The following is a 27,446-nucleotide window of genomic DNA, read 5'->3' as shown; positions in this document are numbered from 1 at the left end:
GAAGAACAAGCAGGAAGGGAAGATAATGGCTCCCAATAAGACATCTCCAGGTAAACTCTTCAGGGGGCTTAAGAGACAATGAGTAAACAGAGAGAGCGCCCACTTCCTTGGCTCCAGCCAAGTTATAAAACTTGTTCTGCCAGTGGTGAAAACCAACTGCTCAAAAGGACCATAAAGCATTAAAAAGACTCACACCCATGGGGGGGGGGGGGGAGGGCGGTTATAAAGAATCTATAATGTCCTAAACTCCCTTTGCAATGGGGTAGGGGTAAGATATACCTCAGTGTGGCCTCTTTACTGTTTTAAACATTCTTTTCACTTATGCGTTGTTCCTGCTGTTAATACTTAGTCTTGAGATGACTGGTTTGGGTCAATGTATATACAGCTGGTCGCAAACTCCCAAGGGGAAAAATCACAGGTACCTGAACCCAGTCAGACCTTCTGGGATAAATATGGTTGATCCACATGTTTGTAGCCACGGACCCAGTCTAGGAGTGGGAGAAACATGTGATTTCACTTCAGGAAGGTAAAAGTATGAGGCCTCAGACCTGAGGGGGTACAGTCAGAGAGACTGGAGAAGGGATCAGAGGTGCAGCTACTCTATATTTGTATAACACCTTGTACAATTTTTGATCCTCATGGAGTTTGCACACCCGTGACTTGTAACAGTAGGTTTGGACAATTTTAATAACGTACTCAGGCACCATATTTACATGATTGCACCTATAGTACATTATTTAAAAAAAAAAACCATGCAGTTCCTAATACATTGCATGGTACTAGCTCACTGGTCTTGTCCTTTCAGACAAAGAAATGGAAGATGTTTTGTTTCTCTGGCTAGAAGTCCTAGAGATCAGCATGTTAGTGGAATACTCAATGAACTATGGCACTGTAACACTCTGCCAAGTGTAGTTCTTATGAGTTATCTTTCCGTGGAACAATGTCCTGTCAGCTTCGAAGGGCAAAGTTTGTCAAACGGTTTATGGAGACAGCCCCACAACACACACACTGGGTTCCATTTCAATTAATGATCTAACCCCAGGTTACATTAGGTTCCTGATTAATAACGGAGTTAACGTATGTACCTGCTGGCAGATCCTATATTTGCTGTGCAAAGTAGGTACTTTACAACACAGAGAGAGAGTGGTTCCCCCTTAAAAATAAACCTTTACCACATTGCGGCATTGATTTTACTACAGCATTTCCTATCCTTAGAATTCGTACAACCCATGATGTGTCATGAACACTATGGTACAGTAAACACTTGTTTTTTAAGGGCTACCACTGTGCCACTTAGATTTAAGACTCTTATTAAATTGTATGCTGCATGGCAGGAACTATATCTTTGTGTTTATACCATACCTTGCACAATGGTCCCAAGGTCCTGGCTGAGGTCTTTGCATGCTACTGCAATATATATACTTAATAACAGTGTACCTGTTTTGTTCAGGCAACCACACTTGCAAATTTTTATTGATAAAACAATAGTGACTACATACAGTAATTTAAATGATGAATTTACCTTGATTAGAGGAACTACATTCCTCTTGAATTAGAGCCCCACATAGGTTAGCAGACTGACGCGCTCTGAATGCTTACAACGGAACCAAAGGATTGAAAAGAGGATGAAAGCTCTTGCAAACTGAAAAGCCAGCCAGCCAGCTGTCCTGAATCTGGATGCTTGCAAAGAGTTAACTTGCAACGCAGGCTGCATGAGGGCCAACAGCAGCCAACCCTCTTTCCATTATTTCATCAAAGCAACAGGAATGGCTTTAATTTTCCATGACGTGCTTCTGAAATGTAAGCCTTCTTGTAATAAAGAAATGATTTGGTTTTGTAATGGATACGTAAGAAATCAATTTCCCATTTTCAAATTAGGTAAGATTAATAATAAAGCAAACAATAAGCGGAGCGAGGGGGAGAGAAGAGAAATCGGAGAAGGTCCCAGCAGCCCTGAGATGGGACTGATTGCATTTGGGTCTGTTACAATGCATTCATTAATTGCTTTACTGCAGTGAAGTTTCAGCTGTAGTATTTCTTCAAAGAAATATTCCTCATCTGATTGTAAGTGATTAATTTCTGCAGGCAGTTGTATGAATGCCCCCATAAATACCTTTCTGCTGGTCATTAATCTTAGGACACAGGTTGTTTTCATTCAATAATTTGTAGATCAAATAACATGCAGTCATCACCATCTCTAAGGACAGGTCCTTCTCTGACTGTCCTGCTCCTCCATCAGCATGGACAGTGCTTGCCAGACATTTCACTGAAATAGGGGGGTTTCAATGGGTGAGCTTGCACTAGAGGAAGGATCTTCTAACTTCTATGTCATAGGCTGTAAACACTGCAGATCAGGGGCTGCATTATCATATGTGTTTTTACAGTGTCTATGATTGTAATATGGATATTACAGTAGCATACCAAGGCCCTGATCCCAGTGAGGAACCTCCGGGTTCTACAGTAACATAAATATGAATAACCTAGATTTCCTCTTTCTCAGTGTTATCTTCCATGCTTACTGCCTGTAGGCTCCCTCTTCTCACAGCTCTGGGGGCAAGCAGAGGGCAGAGAGTCGGGATTTCTGAGTTCGCTTCCCTGCTCTCTTGCTGAGTCACTTGGATGCATTTATTCACCTGTCTGTGCCTCAGAATAAATAAGGGGAATGCTTACCTACATCACAGCATTGTTGTGAGGCTTAATGGGCCTGATCCAAAGCCCATTGAAGTCAGTGGAAAGTCTCCCATTGATTTCCATGGGTTTTTGGATTAGGCCCATTGTTTGCAAAACACCTGAAGGACCTCTGGCGAGAGGTGCTATGACAGTGCAAATTATTCTTTTTGATTTTCTTTGGGGCAATTGCTCTCTCACCAGGATGATCAGTACAACTGGACATTTTTCTAAAAGTTATGCTCTTGTTCAAACAGAAATTAATTCCAGGAAGTCCTATGGCCTGTGTCATGCAGGAGGTCAAACTATATGAGAACGATGGTTCCTTGTGGACTTAGAATATATCCATCTACCTGCTCACAAGGGTTCGTTTTCTACGTCTTCCACTGGGCGGCCTGCATCCAAGTGTTTTTCAGTCATGCTCTGCCAACACTTTGTGTATCTTGCTGTTTCCTTTTGTTCACATTCTGCCTGTTCTTTCGAACCACTCCTTTTTATCAATGTTAAGGCGATCTGACAGGCACAGGTGGGCAATTTTGACCTCTGCTGCTGAGCGTTGCGCCTTACTAACTATCGTGGGAAATTCACCCCTGTGCAAAAGAAGCAGCATGAAGCCTATCCACCACTTAAGACATAACTCTGAGTCGGGACCCACATGGCACATGGGCCTTGTGCTGATGCTCTGCACAGAGCTGACTTTCAGGCCAGCTACTTGAAGATACAGAAATCTCTGAATATGGGTCCACTGAACCCTGGACTAGGCAGAGACATTTGATACAGGCACCCTTGCTAAGCTGCATTGGAAACATGTTGGCACCCATGTCATTTACAGAGGTACTACTCCTTCCCCCCCTTCCCCTTCCTATACACACACATTCTCCTCCCCCTCACAGAGGTCACTCAAGGGATATTATTGCAGTATCGTGGCGTCACATTAGCTCCAAAGGGTATCCCTTTCTGAAAGTATTACAGAGCAGGGGGCATGCAGTCCTGTGGCAGTCTGCTAGCACCCAAAAGTTCCAGCAAGTCGCAGTTCTAGCCATGTCTGTTTCTCCAGCAAATTACAGAATTCAGATCTGGAATGGCCAGACACGTTCTCTCAGTGCCAGCAGCTGCCTTCTGGCTGAGCTCCACAGTTGTGCTAAGTGGCTTTGGAGCTGCCCCAGGGGTCTGTCATGGATTGGAATTAGAGTCGCAGCCAGCTGGATAGGCTGCCTTTCCTTCCTGGATATAGTTGCTTTTTTAGCTTATCTCTGCTGTGCATATTTTGTAAGTTCCTGCTTGAAGTCCCTAACAAGATTTGTATGGTGGCTTCTTCTTCCTAACAGCAATTATTATTTTGCCAGGAATTTATTTTCTGCAGAAATCTTCCTTGAACCTCTTCTGCAGTTAGCTGAAGGGGATGAGCAGACTATTTAAAAAAAAAAAAAAAAAGCAACAATGGTGCTTATGAAAATGGGTAGTAGAACTTCTGGAATTAGGCAAAGGTGCAGGCAGTTGTCTGTATCTTCCCTGTATAGCTCTCTCAATGCAGCTAGTCCTTGACCCAGCAATACCACTGCTAGTGGCAATGTGGGGCTTTCCTGAGCACAAATGGTCAATCATGGAGTGAATTAGGCCAAACTTTGTGGTGATTTTTAGGGATCAAGATGAGACCATCAAATCTCTGTTCTGCTTCCACCCTCCAGCAGCAAGAGGCTAGTGCGTTTCTTCTTTGCGCCTCCCAGCCATTTCGTAAATGTTCATGTGTGTTTTTCAGCTGATGCTCTAGTTTAAGCCATATCTTGTTTCCATTGGCTGCCTATGGAGGCCCAGGGAAATGTTGGTAGATTTCCAATTTGAAAGCCAGAAACAGAGACTGAACATACAAAAATTCCCCAAACAAACCTCATCACAGAACCTGGTTTCTTCTCTCTTATGCCCAAATCTTGGTCCCATTGATTTCAGTGGGAGTTTTGGCATTAACTTCAACGTGATCAGCCTTTGACCCTTAATGAACTCACTGTATAGTCTTGATATTTTTCCAGTGATTTCAGCTGGAAAGCAAATACAGCCACATCTGGCTCAGTTCATCAGACCTGGAGGAGCTGTAGGGAAAGGCACGTGTTTTTCTGAACATTTACCATTAATTTTTCCTGGAACACAAGTAGGATTAAAATATACAGCTGAATGAGAAGACACAGTGAAATGTACTATAAATCCCCAAAGAATTGCTCCAGAGTCAAAACATCCTTTGGCCTCTCCTGTGGTTTTTAAATTGCACAAGTGTTTATGTTAGCAAAGCTCCTCAAATGGATTAGAGTCTGAGGTTTACTCTGGGCCCACTGGTACTGTCACATTGTAGCAGGGCTCTGCACAGAGATGCCTGCCAGAAAGTACATACCCACCACAGAATATGGGCAGGAAAGAAAGTTTTGCATGTATTCTCTCTCTCACCCAGCCCTCCTTCTTAGGCATAAAAATACATACAAATTATTCCTATTTTAGCCAGGAATTGTTTGCTTGAGGGTGGTACTGTTCTCAGTAGTTTTGAGAATATATACGCAGACTAACCCAACTTTCACAGCATCCGTGGACATCCGTGGTGGTTCTGTTTCCATGACAGGCTAGAGTTTGCCTCCTTGGCTCTCCTACAATTGCCAAAAGGTGGTGACATGGACTTCTGGACCAACTGGACAGTCTCTCGTTACATGTAATTTAAGGTTAGCTTAATCTCTGGGCTTGTTTAAATACTGCTGGGGTCTAACTGCTGTTGAGATCTACCCCCGGGAATCTGAAAGATATAAAACATGGTAGGAAGGTTCTCAGCTGTTTAGGAACACACAGCGAAATAAGGTGTTTGTTTCCTGTGGCTAAAATGGGGTTTGTCGTGCTCTCTGCCTTTACAGCCTTTCTGCACTTACATAGGCTTGATTACCATGTGCTGTGTCTGAGTGAGCCTACATCATGATTACAAGAGCTTCTTATGGTTTTACTGAGGAGATGGGGGTGAGGAGGGGGCTCAGGCTGTTACTCTAACTAGTTTTAAAGCCATTTTCAAAAATTAGCTGTGTAATTAAAGCAAGAATAAGATCTCTTATCTGTGTGGGCCTAGAAGGCGTTCTCCATAGAAATAGAGCCTGGTTTGCTAGGAAACAGCAGGTTTCAGATATTATCTGTGGGGAAGAGCTGTGGGGGCCCCCTCAATGCCCTTTGATCAGTCTCTCAGCCTGTGAAGTGTTGTGATGCTTTCAAAGAAAAAAAACAGTTACTCCGAAGTGAGCAATAGCTCAGTAGAAAAACAGCAGCTTTACGCAAGGTTTGCTTCACTGGGTGAAAGGCCATCAGGGTGGAATCAAAACAACCCAGGGACTTTGATAAGTTCTCTAGGGAGAATGAAAACAGATAGACTTTCCACCCTTTGGTTTTGTTGTAACATGTTGGAAGGGGTGGCAGGACAGGACAGCTTATCCTGAATAGAGATCTCTTGTTTCACATGTTTACAAACCTTCGCCGGGACACCTAGGCAAGCCCTCGAGTTTTTTACTGTGGAACACAGCAATTGCCGATATGGGACAATGCCGTCACCAGAGGGAGGTGTCAAAAAACCCACAGGGAGCATTTTGAGAATAAACTGCCCATAGAGAAAGTTTCCACCGGAAGAGTATCCACCTAAACAGTTTAATGGTGTGGCTGGGTGTGTGCCCACAGAGGTATTGAAAGAGTTCACTGAGAGAGCAGTTTAGTGTGCCTGGCTGCACCAGGAGGGTGAGCCAGTCCCAATTAAAGATGAGGCCCAGCTGGGTGAAGAGCTGGTAGTGAGCATAAAGGGAGGAAGCCCAGATGAGAAGGAGGCTGCAGGGAGATGGCGGGGAGAGAGAACACTCCGGTTGACAGGGAGGGGAGGAAAAGCTTAGAGAGAGGCAGATGTACAGTAAAGCCAGGGAAGGGCCATGGGATGTGCCTGAAGGAAGGCCAGGGAGGCAGTGAGGAGTCTGGGAGAGCAGACCCTGCGTACCACGGTCCTGGACTGAAACCCAGAGGAGAGGGCGGGACTGGGTTCCCCTACTAGCCTCTGGAAAAGGTAGTATGGGTGAAAAAGCTCTGACTCAAGGGGGGGAAAGCTCTGGGTGACGTCACTCTGCATAAGAGCAGGAGGACAACCCTCCACAGCCTGGGCGAGGAAAAGAGTCTGCTGAGGAGTGAGCCTGGGTGAGGGTGAAGAGCCGTGTTTGTTTGGGTTTATTTTATTGAGTGTTTATTTACCTTGAAAGGGGGAGGACTACACATGACAGGGCCGGGGGGCCGAGTCACAAGAAGAGGCCGACCACCACAGTGCCAGAGTGCATGACACCAGGGGGCATGAAAGGAGGCGAGCCTGCTACGCCACAGCCAGCCAAGAGAGGGTACACAAGTAGTGAGTGTACTTGTTGACAAAAGGCCATGCAAAGCAGAAAGGATCTTGGAACTTTAATCGGGTCTCACTTATGTGGTGCAAATCAGGAGTACCTCCAGTGGAGTCACGCTGGAATCAACAGCAAACAGGAGGGGAAAATGAGATCTGATGTGACAGATGTTAGTCACATCACTTAATGTGTTCCCGGAAGGCGCTCCGGTACTGGGGTGATGAAGGCAGTAAAAGAACCTATGTACAATAGAATACAATTTACTGTTTCCTAAAGCTTCATGACACAAAGCCAGAGATCTTCTGCACTGATTTTTCACTATAAAAAACACATAATTCTTGTTTGGGAAAGTAATTATCACGGTTTCAGAGTAACAGCCGTGTTAGTCTGTATCCGCAAAAAGAAGAACAGGAGTACTTGTGGCACCTTAGAGACTAACAAATTTATTAGAGCATAAGCTTTCGTGGACTACAGCCCACTTCGGCTGTAGTCCACGAAAGCTTATGCTCTAATAAATTTGTTAGTCTCTAAGGTGCCACAAGTACTCCTGTTCTTCTAATTATCACGGGATGCTCAAATAGGGTCTGAATTTTGCACATTAATGCATGTGTATTTCTTTAAATAGTATTAATAGAGAGTGATTCTATTGCAGTAGGGTACCTTCCAAGTTTCATGGCTGAATATTAAGCCTATAATGACCGAACAATCCCGTGTAACACTAACAATGTTTCATGCTGCCCTGTTTTGCATTCGAACTGTCAGAGGCGTCTGGATGCATTTGAAATATCGTTGATCAAAGTTTGTCAACACTGAATTGGAAAATGTGCCCTTTTTTCTGGGGGTTAGTTCACTGCCAGGAAAGTAGTTCATGATCTACACTGATGATTACTCATTTGGAATTCAGAGTATTCCAGTTTGCCTTTTCTAAGCAGTGTTGTAGCAGTTTCCCAGCCAGGTATGTCTCCAGTTATGGTAATTATCTTTCAGTTAGAGAGCTAATTGACTCTGCTGCAGCAAGTGTGGAATAAATAATGTTACTATGGTAGCCAAGGGTTTGGAACACAAGATGTCTCATTTCCCTGAATTTTCTTTCTTCCTAAGAAATTGGGCCTTTTGTGACTGAGACGTGAGAGGTTTGAAGCTGGATTTTGTTCCTTCCTGGAAGTAAGGAAAAGAATGTGAGTTTTGTAAGGAGGAGTGCAAGCTTTGCCTGATTCTCTTTACCCTTATTCATTAACTAAGTGCTTACTGATGAGTCCCTTTGAAATCGGATGTGTGCATTCGAGTTAATGTTGGGATTGTCACTGGATAAAGGGTTTGCAGGGTCAGGATTGAAGAATTTGACCTAGAAATGGGTCTGAAACAAACTGCCAGACTCAGAGGCCCCCAAACTTTAAGGAAGATGGGACCAAAATCTGGGTCTGAACTTTGTGGCTGAGGCCTATCCCTACGCATACTATTACTTCTCGAAGGAAGCACCTTTTGCCCAAGTATCTCAGGATATGTCCACACTGCAAGTGAAAGTGTGATTGTAGCATGGGTAGGCTACTCATGCTGGCTTTAATCTAGCTAGCATAGGTAACAATAGTAGGGTTACCATATGTCCTCTTTTTCCCGGACATGTCCAGCTTTTCGGCAGTCAAACCCCCGTCCGGGGGGAATTGCCAAAAAGCCGAACATGTCCGGGAAAATGGCAGCTCTGCTTCTCCCCGACTCTTCGGCTCTGTTTAAGAGCCGGGCTGCCCCAGCGCTACCGGTTTCGGGCAGCCCCCGTGCCTCCGGACCCTGCGCCGCCGGAGCCCGGGAGGGGAAGTGCCCGGCTGGGGGCGCAGGGTCCGGAGGCATAGGGGCTGCCCGAAGCCGGTAGCGCTCGGGCAGCTCGGTTCTGTTTAAGAGCCAGGCTGCCTGAGCGCTACCGGCTTCGGGCAGCCCCCGTGCCTCCGGACCCTGCGCCGCCGGAGCCTGGGAGGGGAAGTGCCTGGCTGGGGGCGCAGGGTCCGGAGGCATAGGGGGCTGCCCAAAGCCCGAGTGCTACCGGCTTCACGGTTTGCCGGGCAGCCTCCAGACCCTGCACCACCGGCTGGGCGCTTCCCCTCCCGGGCTCCAGCTGCGCTGGGGAAGCGCCGGCCGGGGGCGCAGGGTCTGGGGGCTGCCCGGCAAACCGTGAAGCTGGTAGCCCTGGGGCAGCCCTTTCCCTCTGGCTGGGAGTGGGAGGGGGGAGGGGCGGGGTTACGGCGGGGAAGGGGCGGAGTTGGGGCGGGGCTAGGGGTGGGGAAATGGGCGGGGGCCAGGGCCCGTGGAGGGTCCTCTTTTTTTATTTATTAGATATGGTAACCCTAAACAATAGTAAAGTAGGCTTCAGCAAGGGCTAGCAACCAGAGTACAAGCCTTCTGGGGACCCTGCGTATGTACTCTGGTTGCTGCTACATCTACACTACTAGTGTTTCCTGTACTAGCTGGAATAAAGGCAGCAAGGGTATGCCTAGCCATGCTACATTCCCCTCTTTACTTGCAGTATAGACATATCCTCAAAAGTAGTTTACAAACACTGCACCCATACTCCTTATTCTTGTTCATAGATTCATAGATTTCAAGGCTACAAGGGACCATTCTGATAATCTAATCTGACCTCCCGTATAATACACGCCATAGAAGTTCCCCAAAATGATTCCTGTTTGAACTTCAGCAGATCTTTCCAAAATAACATTCAATCTTGATTTAAAAATTCCTAGTGATGGAGAATCTACCATGACCCTTGGTTAATTAACCAAGAATTCAATGGAGTGCAGAATTCGTTACTAATGAGACATCAGAAGTAGAACTGGACACAAATTGTCATTTTTGTGCAAATATTTGTTTCCCACATCAGGTGCATTCACCCCCTCCCATGCCATTTTTCTCCCTCCCCAACTCTGCCCCACTCTGCTTTTTCTTTTGTCCAAAATACATTTAAAAAGTCTCCTTTTGTGTAAAAACATGCCCAAGAGTACATTGTTTGGATGGTTTTAATGAAAAGCCACCTTTACCCAAAAAAGGGGTGATTATTTTTGCATGGTATTTTGCAAACGGGTTAACTGAGGCCCAAGGAGGTTAAGTGACTTGTCCACGGTCGCTCTGAATCTGTGGCAGAGTCCCGATACCAGGTACCATGCTCCTAACAAGAGATCATAGGCCCAGCTGGTATAAATCAGTGTAACTCCATTGACTTGGATGGAGTTATACTGTCTTACATCAACTTGGCCTCACATTTCCCCCTCCCCCCTCCACACACACACACACGATGGCCACTGCTATATCCCTGAGAGTTTAGCAAAATGCTTCACTTCTCTGAAGCCCATTTAACAGGCCAAGTTTTATAGTTAACTGCTAGTTTGTCTAGATGTATTGTCTTTTTTTTAAATCGGAGAAGCTTCCAGATTTCAATTTAAAAGTGTTTTGTTCTCATTCGTTTTGCATTTATGGAGCATGGTATTTGTTGGGTGGAGAGAAGTTGAGACCATAATCTGGCATGGTTGACTACGTTTCTAAATTTCAAACCATTGCTTTTTCTTTTTTAAAAAACATTTTCATCTGCTGATACTAAACATTTTGATCATTCAGAATGTAAATTGCATTACCCATAGATACTGATGGGTTTGGGTATATACATATACAAATCAGGTATTGAATGATTCAAATACAAAATTATTTTCTGGTTCATACCCTTAATGACATATTTTCCCATTTTCTGTAATTGCTTAAATGTTATATAGTTTACATACCCAAGCATTTAATAGCAACGTTCTATGCAGGGAGAGGGTATGGTGCAGAGGAGGAGAATCACAAACAATTAAAATACCGTTGTTACAATTGATTGGAATGTTTTTCTTTCAGTGCATCATGTTAAGTAGTGGCATCAGAAGCCGATTCCCTGGAGAATCGTGGGGTAGAGTTGAAGGGGGCAGGAGAGGAGGGAGGGAAATTCCTCGTGCTACATTCCAGCGGATCCGAACCTGATGTCCTTGCTCTAGCAGGACTCCCTGTAATGGGGTGGCCTGCTTCAGGTCATTCCTAAACACACAGCCAAGAGATAGTTAAAGGTTTTCCAGGCTGTGTGACCTCACCTAGCAAGCTCTGAAGGCCATCTGTTGACCAGCCCCTGGCTCTATTTGTTTTGCAAGGAAGCAGAGTCTATAAAGAGTTTAATTACACCATAGAAGTGGTTTTCTTTTTGCTAAACAAATATTTGCAGCCTATTCAGGGTGACCAAGCATTCAAAGGGAAAAAAGTGGGCGACTTGCCATGCGTGTGGACTGGAAGGCATGAAGGGAGCACTTTGGTGAGGAGGATAGCAGGGTTTCAGCAGCTGGGCGAAGCACCACTTCCTCCCTCTTCCCCATTCCTGAAGCCCTACAAGCCATTCCAACAAGTCTAGAAAACTCTTCCCAAAGCATCCTGAATTCCATACCAGCACCTTTGCTTCCCTTCCCCCTGGAGCTGGGGAATAGACATGCACCCTCTTACTCCAGTACATGAACCAACCTCTAAATCATGGGGATTAGGAAAAAACTTTCCGAGAAGCCACTTATTGTTTGGAATTCTTTGACTTTAAGTATATTTCAATAATGGGTGGGCAACTGACTTATTCGGTGATTAGTTTTCTCCCATGAACACAACCCCTCCTCACGGTGGGAATGATTGGAGGCCCAGGACATTTGCATGTCGTTTTCTGGACAGTGAGAATACAGGAAATGAGAGAATATTTGTAAAAAAAGTTTATTTCACTGATTTAAAGAACTGGCTGTGCAAAACATCTGGAAATCACCGGAATATGAGACATAAAATAAAAATATTTTAAATATGCATTTGTAATACAAAATAATCTTTCACTCTGGTAAGTAATCTTTCCAAATATTTTTAAAGATAGAAAATATAGCTAGATAATACATATATACAGCTTACAGGGTTTTTTTCTTTATTGTAACTGACACCACTAAGGTAAAAACAAATTCATCTGGGTCTTTAATGCTCATTATAACAAAAACAGACATTCTCTAAAACATTGGAGTCTGTGTTTTCAGAATTGCACATGCAAAAATGTATCCAAGTAATCTGTACATGTGATTGCGTGCAGAATTATACTAATTATGCATGCAAATGATCTTTCAGATGTCTTAAGGGTCATTTGCACATGTAAATCTAAACCCATGGGCCGGAAGTTACCTCTGGGATGCCCAGGAGTTCCAGCTGACTAACAACCTTGATTTTCCTTTTTAGAATGAAAATTGTTATATTTTTCAGCATTGCCCCCTACCTATCAATGTATTAGTGTGCTTCCAGTAAAGTGTGCTTGTCATCTTCATTATGTGTGGATTCAGAACTGTTTTGATCAGTTACAGCTGTTTTATCCTTTGCTCCAGTGCAAGAACTTCTCTTTCTATTTCATAAGGGAGGTCAGCATTAACTTGCTCTTCAAAATATTTCTTGATTTCCATTACCTCTTTTTCCCAGAACTCTTTGGAGACATCAAACAGTTCTGTCATGTCAATGCCTTCTAGGCCCTTCAGGTTCAAGGCTGCGTCAGCAGGGATGTAGCCTATAGCAGTTCGCTTGGCATCAGCCTCTCCACGGATTCTGTTGAACATCCATTCCAGCACACGGGAGTTCTCCCCATAACCAGGCCACAGGAATTTTCCTTGCTTGTCTTTTCGGAACCAGTTCACATGGAAGATCTTGGGCAGTTTTGCAGCTGGGCGATGTGCCATGCTAAGCCAGTGGGCAAGGTATTTGCCAAAGTTGTAGCCAAAGAAAGGCCGCATGGCAAAGGGGTCGTGCATAATTATTTTTCCTGTTAAAAGAATGTACATAGAAAGTAAGATAATGCTTAGCCTCATACAACATTTTAACCTGTCAGCAAGAAGAGCTTTAAGAATCTGGTTAAGCATTATCCCCAATCTACAAATGGGGAAACTGAGGCAAAAATTGATTCAGAGCCTGAATTTCAGAGGCGCTAAGCATGGTCAACTCCAGTTTAAGTAAATGGATGGTACGGATGGTCAGAACTCTGAAAATTCATCCCTGAGGGTCTGAAGTTGGGCATCCCCAAACTAGCTTGCATTGCCCATTCAACATGTGCTCTGTAGCAAAACAGAAGACTTCAATGACTTGTCCAAGATGACACAATGGCTCAGTATCAAGTCTTTCAACTCAGACTCCGGCATCCTGTTGGCCACACTGTGTCCTTGCTCCATATTACCTACGTGGAGTTGTTTTACTGGGTGTTGAATTTTAGGTTAGAATTTTTTTTTAGCTCCAAGCAGAATATTTTGTATTTTGAAAACTGCACAAGTCACAAAATTAACTCCCAAGAAGCAGACTTTACTGTATGGTAATGTACGGTGATCACTGCTGGGTATCCAGAAAGGACTACTTTTAATATGGAAAGGCAAATGAGATTTTGAGTTACCTTTGTGCTCAGCAGCTGCAGTTGCTTCAGATCTCATAGCTGCTCCTATAAATACGCCATGCTGCCAGCTAAGGGCCTCATAGACTAGAGGCACACCTGTAGAGAGCAAAATAGCTTCACTAATTAAAGGTCCAAACGTCTTTGCTATAACAGCTTTAGCTACCTGAAGTACAGCAGTATGCATGTTACCATAGAATTCAGTCCCTCTTTTTCCTGTTATATAATTCAGTTCATTTTTTCCCCTCTCTCTTATTGGAAAATAATTTAGGCCAGAATTCTCTCTTTCTCTCTGGCCCAATGAATCTGTAAGTAGTTGAAGCTGTTCCACTGTGTATAAATACTTTGAGTCCGTGAGCAAGAGAGAGAGAGAGAAAGAGAGACTGATACTGTAGTCTGGTGGTTATGGCACCCACCTAAAAGGTGGGAGATCTAGGGTCCAGTCCCCCTACTCCAATCACTTTTTAATTAGCTATCCAAACTGAACAACTTCAATTGGAGAGCTTGAGGAAGCGCCACCTTAGAATATTTCATAGCTCAGTGCTTGGAGTGCTCCCTTCAGAGGTGGGAGACCCCGACACAAATCATTTCTCCCAATCAAGCAGAGGAGGGAATCAAACCTAGGTGTCCTACATCCCAGGTGAGTGCTCTAGCCATAGGGCTAAAAGCCATCATGTGGGCATCTCTTGCGGCCAGATTTTGAATGGAACTTGGTCCAGTAGGCAGCCTCAGTTCCCCATCTATAAGATGGGGATAATACTTCATTTCTCCCACCCTTTCTCAGTCTGGACTATCTAAATTGTAAGCCCAGGCTCTGAGGCATGGACTGTATCTTGCTATGTATCTGTCCCATGCCTAGCACAATGGGGCCCTGATCTTTGTTGGGGCCCCTAGGTGTTAACATAATACAGATAATTATAAAGTGTTGGGCCCCCCAAAATCATAGGCCGCTTCTTAAAATGTGGTTTACTAATCTAGTTATTTTGCTGCTCTCGCTGCTCAGGGACACCACAGTAGCAAAAACCATATTTAAACCCAACTGTTGCCAGCACAGTTTTAGGCATACAGTGGCTAGGGCTTTGGTCTTGATACACATTATTGCAGCTCTTACCAGCAGGTCTACGGCCTCCAAATATTATACCCTCAATCGGCACTCCTTCTGGAGATTCCCAGGCAGGGTCCATGATTGGGCACTGGCTGGCAGGGGTGCAGAATCGAGAATTGGGATGGGCACAATTCTCCCCTGTACAGACCAAAATATTTCATGATTGCAGAGTTAATGTGAAATGTGATGAGAAATTTAAAAAGTCCCCCAAACATGCAGAGTTACCATTCCCTGGAGTCCACTTCTTGTTCTTCCATGAAGTCAGTGTCACTCCTGGTGCAAGTGGTTCATCAATGCCTTCCCAGTATATGCCTCCATCGCTGGTTTCTGCTACATTGGTGAAGATAGTATTCTTGTGTATGGTCTTTATGGCATTGGGGTTTGTTTTTACTGATGTCCCAGGAGCAACTCCAAAAAATCCATTTTCTGGATTGATTGCCCTTAAATTACCTGGAATTTAAGAGATACCAAACGATACAAAACCCAACTTGCCATTTTTGCTCTCGGCAGACTAGGGTCCAGATCCTGCTGCCATCAAAGTCAGAGGGAAGTGGCCATGGACTTTAATGAGAGCAGGACTGGTCCCTAGAGCAATGCAGCCTTAAAGTAAGAAGAGTTACCTTGCTCATCGAATTTCATCCAGGCAATATCATCCCCAACACACTCAATTTTCCATCCTGGCAGAGTTGGGTTCATCATAGCCAAGTTAGTTTTTCCACATGCGCTGGGGAATGCCGCGGTAAAGTACTTCTTCTCACCCTCTGGGTTTGTGATACCCAGGATCTATTGAAAAATAAATGTCTCTGTTTAATATGCTTATTTTTCCTGCACTTGTGTTATTACCAGTAAATGGCAATAATAAAACATGCTGGATTTGCTGCAGATAGAATTTTCTTTGACAAAGTGTCCCCTCATGGAATACATGTGAGCAGGGAGCAGGTTTTTCAAATTTATTCACACATTTACTCAAACTTTATTATTATTGTGTTACATAGTGCACCCAATGAGCTTAGAGATGAAAGGGAAAAGGGAGATGGGGCAGTCGTTGGAGTGGCAAGTGGGTTGGCAAGTAGGAATGACTAGCGCATACTTTTAGTGTGAAGTGAAAGAGCCAGAGGAGAGTGAGAGGCTAAGGAGAGGAGAGGGGGAGGGAGGGAGAGTGAGTGTGAGGGAGATCAATTTACTTTACTTTATAGATTAAAAATATTCAGACTTTGAATATTGTTGTGGTGCTGAGCTGTGATGGATGATCAGGTAAGCCACGTGGTATTTTTCAGTTCCCTGAGTGGGTCAACCTGGCATAAATACTTGTATGAATGAATGTAAAATGTCTTTGCCGTGAATACTCAAGTGCGTACCTAGCAAATTCACTTTGCAGGACCATTTTAGTGAAACTTGATTGCTCAAATGAGAGTGGAAAGTGAATACAGGAAGGGCAGGAACATAGGCAAATGCAATTCATTTGAAAAAGCAAATGAATATTTTTCAGGAGTTTTTTTCAGGTCTGCTTTTAATATTAAAGACAATTTTACAAACTATGGACCCTATCCTGCAAGCTATTGTATGCATGTAGACCCGTATTCCCATGTGTATCCTTATTGAAGTGAATGGGATCTGCACAGGCACTGAGGTCTGCCTGTATGGAACAGAATTCAGGATCAGGGCCTAGACAAGCAGATGGAAATCTTGCTTAGATCCCTATTTTTATATTTTCTTCTATAAAATGCTTATTTATCAACAACACAAGTACTTCCCTATTTCTACATAGGCTAGTTGTATGATATGTATATCTCACATCACAGTAATATTCATGCCAGACAGTAATTCCACTAATACTGTATCAAGCCATGGCATAGTCACGCTGAGCTGTTTTGAGGTTTAATTGCTTTAAAAAATGCACTTATGATTTTAACGGCTCTTACCAGCATGTGCTCAGCAAGCCAGCCCTCTTCCTTGGCAATTCTGCTGGCAATCCTGAGGGCAAAGCACTTTTTCCCCAGCAAGGAGTTTCCTCCATAACCACTGCCAAATGAGATGATTTCTCTGCGATCAGGAATCTGAGCAATCAGAGTCAAATCTGGGTTGCAGGGCCAATTGTTTACTAGTGGTTCTGCAAAACACAATGCACTACTCATGAATATAGGAATTGCCAGATTGGGTCAGACCCAAGGGTCATCTAGTCAGCGTCCTGTGTCTGACACTGGCCAGTACCAGGTGCTTCAGAAACCCTGCAGTGGGCATCTGTGCAATAATCTGCCCCCTAGAAAGGCCTTAAATCCTAATTCCTTCACCTGGCACTTGACCTGCTTTTCTTGCACAATCCAAAACCTCCTGTTGATTTCACTGGCAGTTTTCAGTGTGCAAAGGATACAAGGTAGGTGCAACACATATGTCTGAGAATTAGCCAAAGTTAATGGTTAATACGATTACTTACTTTTTAGTGGGAAAGGGCACCCAACCGAATGAAGGCACTTTACAAACTCTCCATTCCCTAGAGCTTCCAAGATGGCTGTTCCCATCCGGGTCATGATTCTCATGCTGGCCACCACGTACGGTGAATCTGTCAGCTCAATCCCAAACTTGCATAAAGGAGACCCAATGGGCCCCATACTAAAGGGGATGACATACATTGTACGTCCTGTAAAGTAGGAGCAGAGCCACGTGAGTGAGATGTGACCAAGAAGACAACAGTGTATTGTTAGAATAATCATTAAAAAATGCATTGTCCCTTTACATTTTCTCATTTCCTTAAAAGCTCTCCACCTTTTGTGAGGTGGTTCCAGAGGATATTTATAGATTTGAAATGTTCCTTTTTGTCAGGTTATGTAATAAAAGGTTTTGTTTTTAACTACTAGTAGTTTTCTGTGTTTTTAAATGATAAAAGCTGCTGTGCTGTGTGTAGGTAGAATTGTCTAGCAGTCTCAGAAGGAGCAAGGGGCCAAATTCTCTGCTAGCGTAAACTGGTGGAATTCTATTGAAGAGAATTTGACCCAAGGAGTCAGGATTCCTGGGTTCTTTCCTCAATTTTCCATCTACTGCTGACGCTCTGTTGATTTCAGGAAAGTCACCCAAGCTTTAGTTGCCCTTCTTTAAAATGGGTAGTAGAATGACCGCATATATGTATGCAGAGCTCTGAGACTGAACGGCCTGAGGAAATGGATTAGGTGTTTAACCTTATGTGCCAAAGTTTGTAAATCTTAGCCAAATGTGTTTGTATTTGTAGATTATTATTTATTATTACTGGTGTTTTTATTATTATGAAAGTGTCATGTGAATTTTCTTTTTACCTTTCATGCACCCCGGGAATCTGACATTGAAGGCTTTCTCAAAATCTTCTTCTGACATCCAGTGACCCAGCTGGCTGGTTCCAGTTTTAGGGATTGGAATGGTATCTCTCTGCTCCTGAGTGATAATGACTGTTTTGCTTTCAATTCTTGCCACATCCCTTGGATCAGTGAGAGCCAACCAACTATTTAAAAAAAAAATCAGGAAATTGTGTTTTGGTCGTTAAAAAGTGGTAAGTAGAGTACATTTAATCCTTCCCTAGAGGGAAGGCACAATAGGGTAAAATGCATTATAGTGGGTAAGGTGACAGAGCCCATAACGTCCAAATATCTTTCCAGACAGCCACAGCTTATTCAGATAAAGGATTGGTGGAATGTATTCTCTCATACAAAATAGCTACGAATATTGCAGAATGAACTGACAGTGTCATGGCTTTAGAAGTTTAGCTGTAGTATAGTTACATGTTAATCTCCCTTGACCTCAACTTCACCAACAGTTAAATGGGATTAATAACTCATCAGGAGTTATAAGACTTGACTCTATTCTTATTTACACCAGTAGAAATCGAGAGTTTTGCCAGTTTTACACAGAAATCAATAGAGCGACTCCTGGCTAAAGCAGAGACCCTGTAAACACTTTGCATACAGGTGTAAGTGTTTGCAGGATCAGGACCGAAGTGAGATCAGAATCTAACCTATTGTGTTGGCAAAGCATTTTGAAGACTTAAGGTCCTACACAAGTCACATGATATGGTTTCTGTTCCTGAATTGGATGATTTATGTAATAGAAAAATGAATTGTAAACTGTGAATATTCCAATTGAATAATACTGTTTAAATCAGCATTGGGTGAATATTCAAGGATAAAGTGCGCTTTTCCTGAGTACTCAAATGCTCAGGGAAAGTAACCAATAAAGGGTTTTGAACACAGTTGAAATGAAATGCCCTTTTAAATATAAACGTTCATGGAAAATTATATACCACAATTCTCTCAGATCTAACCCTGACTTTCTTTTACATTTGTCTGTTACTTACCAGTTCTCATACTTCTTCAGCTTCTTGATCATGCCTTGTTCTACCATGATATCCAGAATGTTTTTGTTCTCTTCTTCTGAGCCGTCACAGATATGAATTCTAGCAGGTTGGCATAGCTTGGCATTGCTTTCAATGAAGTATCTCACTTCCTGAGACAGGCTCTTCAGATCCCCCTGGATGAGTTGTGGGATTATGTTCAGTCGAGTCTTCAGCTGGGGAGTCATTATTTGTAGGCTGCAGTGGATATTGTCTGCAATCAAAGATCAAACATTTGGCCTGTTAGCACATTACCCAACAATTCCTAATGGAAGGAATATGCTTTTCTAAAAACACACATTCTTTTTATTACTGAATGTAATAGACTTAATTGTGTGCTTATGGTAATAAATCTAAATCAAACCTGTGCATAGATATGGAATTTAAAGCTCTAGAAGAATGCATAAAATTTATATATAGAAACTCCACTTACTTTTCTGTAAAAGTGTTCAGAGAGGATTTCACTGCTTCTTCTACCTGTTCAGATTTTGCCTACTTTGGTCTATTCTTGTGATCATTTACTTCCAAGGAGGAATCCTCCTCTCTTAAATACTCCTCTCATGCTGGAGTCCTTCCCACCAGCTGAGGTGAAGCAGGCTTGTCCCCTATGTCATCACAGGATGGCTCTAGGAACAGTGCCGTGGACAGTTATCGTCATGAACAATTGACAAGAAGCCGCGAAGAGGTAATTATTTAACAGGCTTGATTAATGAATGCTCAAAGCCGAGATTCTCAGCCCTTGGATTTGCTGTTTTAAGCAATTACAAAACTTGTTGGTTTGGTCAATCTTTGAACTAGTTCTGCTCTGATGCAAAAAGTGTTGTAACTCCTCAATGTGTGGGAAAGGTTGTGCGCAATGAGTGGCTGGAACTAGAACACCAAGGGTAGTAAAGCATAATAGACAGCCTGGCACATCTCGTATGTGTGTGCCGGCTAGTTGGCTGTGAACTGGTGCCTCATTCAAAGTGTGTTTACTCACCTTGGAAACACTGCCTGATGTGGGGATAAAGTGCAGCTTTGAGCAGCAATAGCAGGGGAATAAAAGAGCGCATTTCACATTCTAGTCACATATCAATGTACCTGGAGGTTTTAAGTTTGTGCATGAAGTTCTGAAAAGCTATGCCCAAATCATTCTTGCTGATGAATTTCCTATAGTGTTAGATATAAGCAAAACCTCTGGCTCTCTAAGCCGGGGCTTTTCATGTGTACAGAACAGGTAGTCTCAAAATTCTGTAACTTCCCAGTAGAGTGAGCAGTGACAGATCAGCAACTGTCTGAGCACCTAAAAAAAAGTCTGTTATTGTTGATTTAACAGAGCTACTATGGACAATGTAAACCTGTATCTAAATTGCTACCCAAGAAAAATCACAAAACATCCTTGTGTTTAGCAAGGAAGAGTTAATAGCAGTTCTCTAAGTTAATAAAAGAATAAAATAAAATTCTGCTTTCCATATGTAACTTCCTGTAAGGCAACAGCAGCTGTTTTGTCATTAATTGATATAATTTGATTGATGAAATGATTGACCCCATGGAAACCCTGTGAAAGTATTTCATTCCTGCACGGTTCCTAGAGATAGGACCAGATTTGCAGAGTTCAGCCATTCAGTTGCACATGTCTTTATAACTGATGCAATCCTGCCCACAAATCAGACAACTGAGGACAACTGTATGGCCTAAACTCTTTGGATGTCTGGCCCATAACTCCCTATGCATTTTGCTATGTTTAGGTCTTTAGATTTCCACCTCTTACAGGGGTTCTCGCAACAATTTTTTTGGTGGCCTCAGAGTACAGCCACCAACTCTTGCTGGTGGCCGTTATGACAATTTTTCCTAAAATACTTAATTAACTTGAGGAAAAACATATAAATATGAAACATACACATCCAAATCATAGTAATTTATTTATGTAAGGGTTTTTTTGCAGACTGGATAATAAAAATAATGTACAGTTGTCTCTATTCTTGACTAGACCTAAACAGAATAGAAACATAGATAAGATTCATAGCATGTCTTTGTCTTGTTGTTGTTTCTTTTGCATTTTGGTTGCATTTTTGTGTTAGACTTGCTAGCTAGTAAGTCTGCTTCTATGAAAATTGATATTTGTATGTTTGTTAATATCACTTTTCACAGCAGACTTCTTAGCTAGCTGGGAGGCAGTGAAAAGTGATATCAACAAACATACAAATATCACTTTTCACAGCAGACTTACTCAGCCTTACTTAGATGAGGAGGTAGGGAGGGAGGCAGTGGGGGCCAGGGGCGATGGGGTGGATGGGTCTGGGGATGGAGCCTGCCAGGTCCTGCAGCTGCGGGGGGGCAGAGCCTGCTGCCTGCCACCCCAGAGCTGAAGCCGGAAGCCAGAGCCCCACTGACCCTGGGAAGGTGGGAAACTCACACCAGCTGTCTGCTCCTCCGGCGTTGTGGCTCCAAAGGGGGGCAGAACCAAACCCATCCTGGCGGTCCCATGGGAAGGGGCCGCTGTTTTCCCCCACCCCTCCAATCACTGCCCAGAAGGCTGTGGCTACAAGAAAAGCCGTATCTGAGAAACACTCTCTTAGAAAATGCTTTTCATAATGAGAAGCTTGAGACTTGTATGCACTTGGAGGACAGGGTCATAATTCAAAATGATCTGGACAAATTGGAGAAATGGTCTGAGTTAAACAGGATGAAGTTTAACAAAGACAAATGCAAAGTGCTCCACTTAGGAAGGAAAAATCAATTTCACACATACAGAATGGGAAAAGACTGTCTAGGAAGGAGTACGGCAGAAAGGGATCTAGGGGTTATAGTGGACCACAAGCTAAATATGAGTCAACAGTGTGATGCTGTTGCAAAAAAAGCAAACATGATTCTGGGATGCATTAACAGGTGTGTTGTGAGCAAGACACGAGAAGTCATTCTTCCGCTCTACTCTGCTCTGGTTAGGCCTCAGCTGGAGTATTGTGTCCAGTTCTGGGCGCCGCATTTTAAAAAAGATGTGGAGAAATTGGAAAGGGTCCAAAGAAGAGCAACAAGAATGATTAAAGGTCTTGAGAACATGACCTATGAAGGAAGGCTGAAAGAACTGGGTTTGTTTAGTTTGGAGAAGAGAAGACTGAGAGGGGACATGATAGCAGTTTACAGGTATCTAAAAGGGTGTCATGAGGAGGAGGGAGAGAACTTGTTCACCTTAGCCTCTAAGGATAGAACCAGAAACAATGGGTTTAAACTGCAGCAAGGGAGGTCTAGGTTGGACATTAGGAAAAAGTTCCTAACTGTCAGGGTGGTTAAACACTGGAATAAATTGCCTAGGGAGGTTGTGGAATCTCCGTCTCTGGAGATATTTAAGAGTAGGTTAGATAAATGTCTATCAGGGATGGTCTAGATAGTATTTGGTCCTGCCATGCGGGCAGGGGACTGGACTCGATGACCTCTCGAGGTCCCTTCCAGTCCTATAATCTATGATTCTATGATTCTATGTGCCCTCCCACTCTGGTATGTACAAATACTGCAGTGTTTCAGGCAAATTGTGCATTTGCATGTGCAAAGAAAAGTCACAAAATAAAGCCACCATGTCAACCAGATCAGATATAAGCAGTCATAAGATCATAAGAATGGCCATGCTGGATCAGAGCAAAGGTCCATCTAACCCAGTATCCTAGCTTCTGACAGTGGCCAATGCCAGATGCTTCAGGTGGAATGAACAGAACAGGGCAGTTATTGAGAGATCCATCCTCTGTTGTTCAGTCCGATCTTCTGGCAATCAGAGGTTTAGGGGCACTCGGAGTATGGGATTGCATCCTTTACCATCTTGGCTAATAGCCATTGATGGACCTATCCTCCATTAACTTATCTAATTCTTTTTTGAACCCAGTTATACTTTTGGCCTTCACAACATCCCCTGGCAATGAGTTCCACAGGTTGACTGCATTCTGTGAAGAAGTAGTTCCTTACATTTGTTTTAAATCTGCTGCCTATTAATTTATTTGGGTGATTCATGGTTCATGTGTTATGTGAAGGAGCAAATAACACTTCCCCATTCACTTCCTTCACACAATTCATGCTTTTATAGACCTTTGTCACATCCCTCCTTAGATGTCTCTTTTCTAAGCTGAACAGTACCAGTCTTTTTAATCTCTCCTCATACGGAAGCTGTTCCATACCCCTAATAATTTTTGTTGCCCTTTGCGTCCAATTCTAATACTTTTTTTGAGATGGGATGACCAGAACTGCATGCAGTATTCAAGTGTATGTGTACTATGGATTTATATAATGGCATTATAATATTGATTATGATAGTTTCTTTGACTGCTGCTGTACACTGAGCAGATGTTTTCAGAGATCTATCCATGATAACTCCAAGATCTCTTTCTTCAGTGGTAACAGTCAATTTAGACTCCCATCATTTTCTGTGTATAGTTGGGATTATATTTTCCAATGTGCATCACTTTGCACTTACCAACATTGAATTTCATCTGCCATTTTGTTGCCCAGTCACCCCGTTTAGTGAGATCCCTTTGTAATGCTTCACAGTCAGCTTTGGACTTAACTATCTTCAGTATTAGTGTATCATTTGCAAATTTTACCACCTTACTTTTCAACCTTTTCACCCCCAGTCCCAGCAGAGATGCTGAGCACTGAATGAAATGGTTTTTCCATCTCACACCTATATATATATAATATAAAGTTTCTAGGACAGCAAATCCTGGATCTGACTTTAGTCAGGCTATTGAGTATTATGAAGTAATAAAATTGGTGTCAGTGGCCTAGCTAATGAGCTACAAGCTTGTAGGGGAATTCAGAAGCTGTCAAAAGTTCAAGTTTATGCCATTCAGTAATATTTTTCCAAGTAGACTTCCATTAGTTAGGCTTCATTGTTACAGACAATTCATCTCTTGGTACTGGAATGTAAACCCTGAATATTAATACTGTGCAATGCCAAGCCTATCTGTATTGTAGATAAAAATTCCAACCTGACCCACAACCTCCACCTTTAAAATGCCATCTGTTTGAAGGGTCTCTTGTGTTAGTTGGTGAGTGACTGGCAGAAACAGCAATACAGGAAAGAAAAGAGTACACTCCTGGGAAAGTCTTTTATTGTGTTTTGTGCAAGCAAAGGAAAGAAAATAGTGAAGTAACAAGAGATGTCCTTGATGCATAGCAAGGCCAACATTCCTGCTAAAACCAAAGGCTGGTAAAGCACGGAGTGGATAAGAGATACTAAAGATTGCTCCGAGAGATACGAATGCATTAAGATAGGTAAAATTAAAAGCAATTTAATGCTGAGGGGAAGGTTGCCCATGCTTTGGGCCCATTTACAGGTGGAACCCTGCTTGGGTTCCATCAGTACTGTGGCAAAATCAGACTCTGTAAAATGTTCTGACTTTTCTTCATCAGAATTTGCTGATTTGGCAATGTTTTGTTGGAATTTTTCCAACCCGCTCTAAGCTTTATATGTCTTAATTAATAGATCTTTTTCCTGTTCTGTCCTCATATAGTTTCCCACCCCATCCGTGCACATCTGTTAATAGATAAGTTGTCAGTAGGTGGGGCTCAAGAGTATGCAGCATTGAGCCCTTGCTAGAGGTATATGGCTGGAACTGTGTATCGTATTAAATATCATTACAGTTCCCATGCAGGGCAGTGGGGAGGGAGAACATGGGGGAGATGGTTCCGGGTCAGGCCAGGATTGGGATGATGGGATGTGTATTTATGTGGCTTCAGTATCATCACACAACTGCCATATAGTGGCTTTAGCCCTGAGGTTGGAGAGTTTCACCCAGACCTTAGGTTGCAGGTGACAGTTTTCATCTAGAGACAGGGAGAGAGAGAGAGAGAGAGAGAGAGAGAGAGAGATTCTGCAGACCCAGCCAGACAGCCAATAGAGCAAACACATGTTAGCCAAGAAAACCTCTTCCAGGGACTAAGCTGCCTTCACTGATGACATGGTTGAGGATGTTGACAAACAGGAGTTAATAGGCAAATCAAAAGGAGCTCTGTAAATTTCAGCTCACAGGAAACGTCCATGTTTGCCTAACGGAATAAGCAAAATTCTTGAGGATTTTTCTTAAACTTGTGAGAGGGCCAAGTTTGCTAACCTGCAGAGCATAGTCCAGGGCACACTGCATTTACCTAAGGATTATCGTGTGCTTGAGCTAGCGTGGGCTGTTTCCAAGTCATCACTGGGCACAGACAGCAGGTTAACTGGTGATTGTTGCTGTCTATTGTCAGTAGTACCGTGTATATTATTTTTAATTATGTATTTGTAGCCAAAGACTGTGGTGATGGGCCATAAGAAATCACTGTATTGTGTATATATGAACAAGCAAGAGAGAGTAAAATAACAATATTTATATCTGTAGAAAAAGGCAATGGGCCAGACTCATCTTAGTGACATCAGTGCAAAGCCAAATGGATGGCACTGCTGAGTGAAGCTATGTCCATTCATGTTACATTAAGGCTTCCAAACTTTTTCACTTTTGATTTCAGCAGAATTTGAACATGAATGCCCATACACTGGGCAGTGTCAATCCATTACCAGCAAATGCTTTGTATTTGGGTAGCACCTCTCACCAGAAGATCTAAAGCCCATTATAAATACTCCGTTAAGCCTCCCAACCCCCCTGTGAGGTATGCTAGTATTATCCCCATAGTCCAGTAGGATAATTGGAGCATAGAAAAACTAGGGCCATGGTTTTCAAACAGTTCTTCTCATTTTGAGGGCCTCAATTTCGGGGTGCTCAATTTGAGACACTAAAGAGGTCTGATTTTCAGAGGTGCTGAGCACCACAACTCCCAGCATAGTCCATAGGGTATTCAGCCCCCTGCCAATCCAACCCTACTGGTCATGTTGGGCAACTACAGTTAGCTGCTGTCCTACCTAAGCAGAATACTCCAGTTTCCAGGACTGTCAAGCTGGCAAATTTCACCAGTAATAAAATCATTGGGGAAAGTGTAAGGGCCTTTTAAAAAATGTCTCAAGTGTACATTTTGTTTTCTGTTTTAAATGAAAACCACTTTTTTTTTAGTAGTAAGAGTATTATAATACATCACATCTAATAGCGGAATAGAAATCCTCTGGATTGAATTTTTTTCTTGCTACTTCTTCTCTGTACTTTTTTTGACACATGAATCTGATGCTTATCAGGTGTCTTTTTTGGAAGCTGTCAAATTATTTAAATGAGTGCGAATCTGACATTTCCAGATGATAGTGTTCAATAAGTGCCTTGAAAAGAGTGTTTTCAAGATGTCTACTTTGATGGACACCAGTCAGGCTGTTGAAATTAGAGGTTTTGAGTGCTTCAGTTTAGGAGTGACTTACCAGAGCTCAATAAAATAAAATTAAATGTTCCTAGGAAAGAATGTCACACACACACACACACACAAAGTTTTAGCTTCATCACTACAAATGGACATAGGTGCAACAAAGATCTGGAAGTCACTAATAGCACATAACTATTTGTAATAGACTTGGAAATTCTGAGTTCCTCACATAGCTAACTATTGCAGGTCTTGTCAAGTAAAAAAAAGTTTGATGTGATAGTTGTTTGGTGTTAAGGCAATAAATTTTTAAAAATCAATTTATCTGGACTGCATAGGGAGTCTGTGGCAGATCCAGGAATTGAGCCCAGCTCCATTAAGACCCAGTCCACATCTTAAAACAAAACAGGTGTCACATACATTTTTTTTAACATGTCAATACCTGGAATAATTCGCTACATGAAGAAATCACAAAAGCATCCTTCCTCTAATTTCTCAAGGCCAGATCTTCAGCTGTGCAAAGGGGCCCAGCTCCATTGAAGTCAATGGAGGCTCTGGCCCTCGGCCTTCTGCATTCCTATCCCCACGGAAAAGGCGTTGCAAACGCAGATGTGCTCTGCATACGAAATACATCTGGGCTGCAAAACCTTGCATTGAACTGCGGAACAGGGCCTCTGTGAAGAGAGAGAAGGTTGCAGACTTCATTACAGTGCTTCCCGATTTCACCTGTTTCTTCTCATCATAAATGTTATTGCATTGTTTGCTTTATGCTGCTTGTAAAATTACTTTAATATGATGGAAAATCCCTAAAGCTGCATAGTTTTCAACCTGGCACAACAATGCCTGAGAAGTAAGGTCTGCTGAGTTACTGAGATAGCCAAGAGAATGACAGAAGATATCGAAACATTTGATCTAGTTTTATAGTTGTGCCAGGAAATATGGTGGATTTGTTTTTTCATTTGCATTTGCCACGCTGGCTTTCTCATCTCTGCACTGCCCATGCTGAAGCTTCGTGAAAACATAATATAAGCAAATCCATGATAAAGGGGAAAATGCATTAGCAGTGACACAAACAAATCCATGTCCCTCTTGGCTGATGGAACTGAGATTATCTGAGCTTCCTACCAGTAAAGATTAATACCTTCTTGAGGGCTTGGTCATAACATGAGCCTTGTTTTAGGGGCAGTATGTCGTGCTGCTGCCCCTATAGTCTGTAGACCAGTGTGACCATAAACATTTGCATTACAAATTAAG

The 27,446-nt window shown here is 42.8% G+C and overlaps 1 protein-coding gene across 2 annotated transcripts; it reads right to left on the bottom strand.

Annotated features, from left to right (window-relative positions):
- Positions 1–11,791: 11,791 nt before the first annotated feature.
- On the bottom strand, positions 11,792–19,903 carry PCK1 (phosphoenolpyruvate carboxykinase 1). 2 transcript variants are annotated; one of them, XM_005305834.4, is made up of 10 exons: positions 19,387–19,903; positions 18,918–19,167; positions 17,887–18,068; positions 17,034–17,237; positions 16,522–16,709; positions 15,220–15,382; positions 14,825–15,049; positions 14,606–14,737; positions 13,498–13,593; positions 11,792–12,879 (listed from the first exon to the last, which is right to left on the bottom strand). In XM_005305834.4, the coding sequence occupies exons 2-10, from the start codon at positions 19,139–19,141 to the stop codon at positions 12,425–12,427; spliced, it is 1,869 nt and encodes a 622-aa protein (XP_005305891.2). In that variant the 5' UTR covers positions 19,142–19,167; positions 19,387–19,903; the 3' UTR covers positions 11,792–12,424. The 2 variants fall into 2 exon arrangements, with proteins under 2 accessions (XP_005305891.2, XP_005305892.2); XM_005305835.4 differs by having other exon boundaries at positions 14,825–14,929; positions 19,387–19,615.
- Positions 19,904–27,446: the final 7,543 nt, after the last annotated feature.

Source organism: Chrysemys picta, chromosome 13 (genome assembly GCF_011386835.1).
Source record: "Chrysemys picta bellii isolate R12L10 chromosome 13, ASM1138683v2, whole genome shotgun sequence".
NCBI lineage: Eukaryota > Metazoa > Chordata > Testudines > Emydidae > Chrysemys > Chrysemys picta.
Note: the sequence above shows the minus strand (reverse complement) of the source record. Positions and strands in the feature narration are given on the sequence as shown.